The 3,332-nt window shown below is 41.7% G+C and overlaps 1 protein-coding gene across 1 annotated transcript; it reads left to right on the top strand.

Annotated features, from left to right (window-relative positions):
• The first annotated feature begins 1,893 nt into the window (after nt 1-1,893).
• On the top strand, nt 1,894-2,832 carry LOC134585847 (olfactory receptor 4C6-like). Its single transcript, XM_063441323.1, has one exon. It carries the CDS (start codon nt 1,894-1,896, stop codon nt 2,830-2,832), a length of 939 nt encoding a protein of 312 aa, XP_063297393.1.
• The last annotated feature ends 500 nt before the right edge of the window (nt 2,833-3,332 follow it).

Consider the following 3,332-nt stretch of genomic DNA (forward strand, 5'->3'; position numbering starts at 1 on the left):
AGGTCCCCCCCCCCTTTATTACTATTATGGCCCCCACCCGCCGGCCAGGGGTGGGGGCCGGGGGGGAGGACAGTAGGTCCCCCCCCCCCTACTACTATTATGGCCCCCATCCGCCGCCCAGGGGTGGGGGCCGGGGGGGAGGACAGTAGGTCCCCCCCCCCTTATTACTATTATGGCCCCCACCCGCCGCCCAGGGGTGGGGGCCGGGGGGGAGGACAGTAGGTCCCCCCCCCCTTTATTACTATTATGGCCCCCACCCGCCGGCCAGGGGTGGGGGCCGGGGGGGGGGGACAGTAGGTCCCCCCCCTACTACTATTATGGCCCCCACCCGCCGCCCAGGGGTGGGGGCCGGGGGGGAGGACAGTAGGTCCCCCCCCCTCATTATCTTTATGGCCCCCACCCACCGCTCAGGGGTGGGGGCCGGGGGGGGGGACAATAGGTCTCCCTCCCTTATTTTACTTTACGGCCCCCACCCGTCATTTAGGGGTGGGGGGCAATATTTTTTTTATTTTTTTTCTACAGTGAGCAGCCACAGGCTGCTCACTGCTTACTAGACATGCCCCTACTCGCGGTATAGCGAGTAGGGGCATATTATTTACTAATACCAAGTCATTTTTACTTGGTGTTAGTAAATTTGGCTGAAAGACCAATTTAGGTCTTTCAGCCTTTTAGTAGATAGCTCCCTGATACCGTGGGAATTAGGGAGTTATCTACTAAGCGGCTGCAAGATGCAGCCACAGCAATGAATAGGATCGGAGTTTCATTCATTTGAATGAAATTCCGATCCGAACAAAGTACCGAATTGCATCCTAACACCAATGGAGAAACGGTGCTCATTCTGTTAGGATGCAATTCGGCAGTTTTGCCGGCGTTCTGTCTAAGTGACAGGACTTTCGGCAATACTGACAGGAAGTATTGTGGGAACTGGGAGGAAAGCTAGGGATCATGGGAAAATTGCTCTGACCAGCGGAAATGAAGCACACTTTGCTCCTCCGCTGGTCAGAGCTGGTCAAGCGGAGGAATCCCATAAGACAAAGAGTCCCTACTTTGTCTTATGGTTTTAAAGAAAACTAAAGAAGACAGGAAGAAAAGAATAACAGATCCTGAGAGAGGGGGAGAAGAGGAAGAGATTGAGGAAAGGTAAGTTCGGCATGACAGTGCCGCTTTAAGGTTCTGTTCTTGGTCTACTACATTTCTTAATCTACTTTACCTCGATTGGTAAAGAAAGCAGGTTCTGCGGCTTCAAATATCACGGTATGATGATAACGCACAATCTACTTGTCTGCTATGGATATTTCTCCATAAATCCTGAATCATGTCTCATCATGATTCAAGTATGTTCCTTCATGGCCCCTCCAATTTGTCAAAGCCACGTTTGTCTTATGGTCATACTTGCACCTCTGAATCTCACCTTCAAGTCTTCTTTAGGGCTGCACCATTCCTATAAATCTTTGTTATACTCTTTTACAGTCTCCATCCTTCAAATATCACTGTAACTCTCTTTCCTTAAGAAGACATCTCAATTAAACACATTTCCCTCCCTTTTTGCTCAAATCCCTCACTAGCTTATTTAGTTTCCTCGCCTCCAATTTTGTCACATAACAATTAAGATTTTACTGCAAACTTGTAATACATCTTACCCTTACTTCTCGTGTTAGTTTACCCTGCCCCCTTAAACAGGGCCTTAAGCCCAACTTGTCTTGAAACTACTTGTTTGTTAGTCTACCTATTTCACTGCTCTGCAGAATATGTTAGCACTCTATAAATAATGATAATATATGAATGCACAGTATTAAAGATTCATTAGTGGACTTTTTTGTAATAAGTCATTTAAAGTGTTTTGCTCTCATTAAACAGGATCCTCAACATCTGGTTTGAACAGACTGCTCTAAGATGGAAAATATATCTAATATTGCATCCAACCTTGAGCTTCTTGGAATCGTGGAGATGGAAGGATTGCAGTATCTCTACAGTGCACTTTCCCTTGCTGTATATTTATTTATAACACTATTAAGTGTCATGATTGTGTATGCAATTCTGAAGGAGGAAAGCCTCCATAAGCCCATGTACATTCTCATTTGCAACTTGGCTCTCAATGGGATATTTGGAAGCAGCTTATTTTTCCCAAAGCTAATTGCTGATCTCTTAACTTCATCGAAAACGGTGTCGCGTGCTGGCTGTCTCGTCCAAGCTCTTTGTCTTCTTACTTTCATTTATTTTGAAATATCAACTTTTACAATCATGGCATATGACCAATACTTTGCAGCGTCCTCTCCCCTTCAATATGTTGCTTTTATGACCATAGAGAATACAGTAAAGCTCATTTTGAGTTTGTCAGCCTTCTCTTTCATGTCTGTATTGATTGGCATAATTCTGTCTGCCAGAGTTCCTCTTTGTGGAACACAAATAAAGAATATATTTTGTGATAACATGTCCATTTTTATACTGTCATGTGTAGATACTTCTGTCAATAATCTCTATGGTAGCATTGTTACTATAACATTCTTAATGTTCACTATGGGAATAATCGCCTTTTCATATATCAAGATATGTATTACATGTGTTAAAGTGACCAACTATTCATATAAAAAAGCAATATACACATTAGTGACACATTTACTTAATTTCTCAATATTTATGGTGGGTGCTCTTTTCATTTTCGTTAGGTTTAGACTCAATAGCAGCAAACTCCCACTTTTTGCCCACATTCTACTCTCTGTTAGTGTTGTTATTTTTCCTCCACTTCTCAACCCTCTAATATATGGGTTAAGGACAAATGCATTAAAGATTAAAATGATTAGTTGTCTACAGAAAATGTGGTCTTTTGTATGAATGTAAAAAGTTAATTTTATGTAAAAAAAACTTTATATTAACCCCTTCAGGACGGAGTCAATAGTGCACGTTCTGATCAAAACAAAACGTAAACAAAAACTGGAATTTGCGCTATATGTCTGTTCAACCGTAGTTCCCCTCTTTCAAATTATATGCACCCCCACTTATTATATATCATTTTGTTCAGGAGAAACAGGGCTTTAATCTATCATTAACTATTCATATATGGAACATAATTTATTATGAATAAAATAAAAAAAAAGGTGAGAAAATAAGATTTTTTTTTAAATTTGTATTTCCGTCTGCCATTTTAGCTGTGAATGTCATAATACTGTTAGGTTTTACTGCAAAAAAATGCACATATTTGTAATCAGCGATGTCTCACGAGTACAACAGTACCCCCCATTAACAGGTTTTATGGTGTTTTGGAAAGTTACAGGGTCAAATATAGAACGTTCCATTTTCAAATTGAAATTTTCCAGATTAGTAATGTTACCTTT

Source organism: Pelobates fuscus, chromosome 1 (genome assembly GCF_036172605.1).
Source record: "Pelobates fuscus isolate aPelFus1 chromosome 1, aPelFus1.pri, whole genome shotgun sequence".
Lineage (NCBI taxonomy): Eukaryota > Metazoa > Chordata > Amphibia > Anura > Pelobatidae > Pelobates > Pelobates fuscus.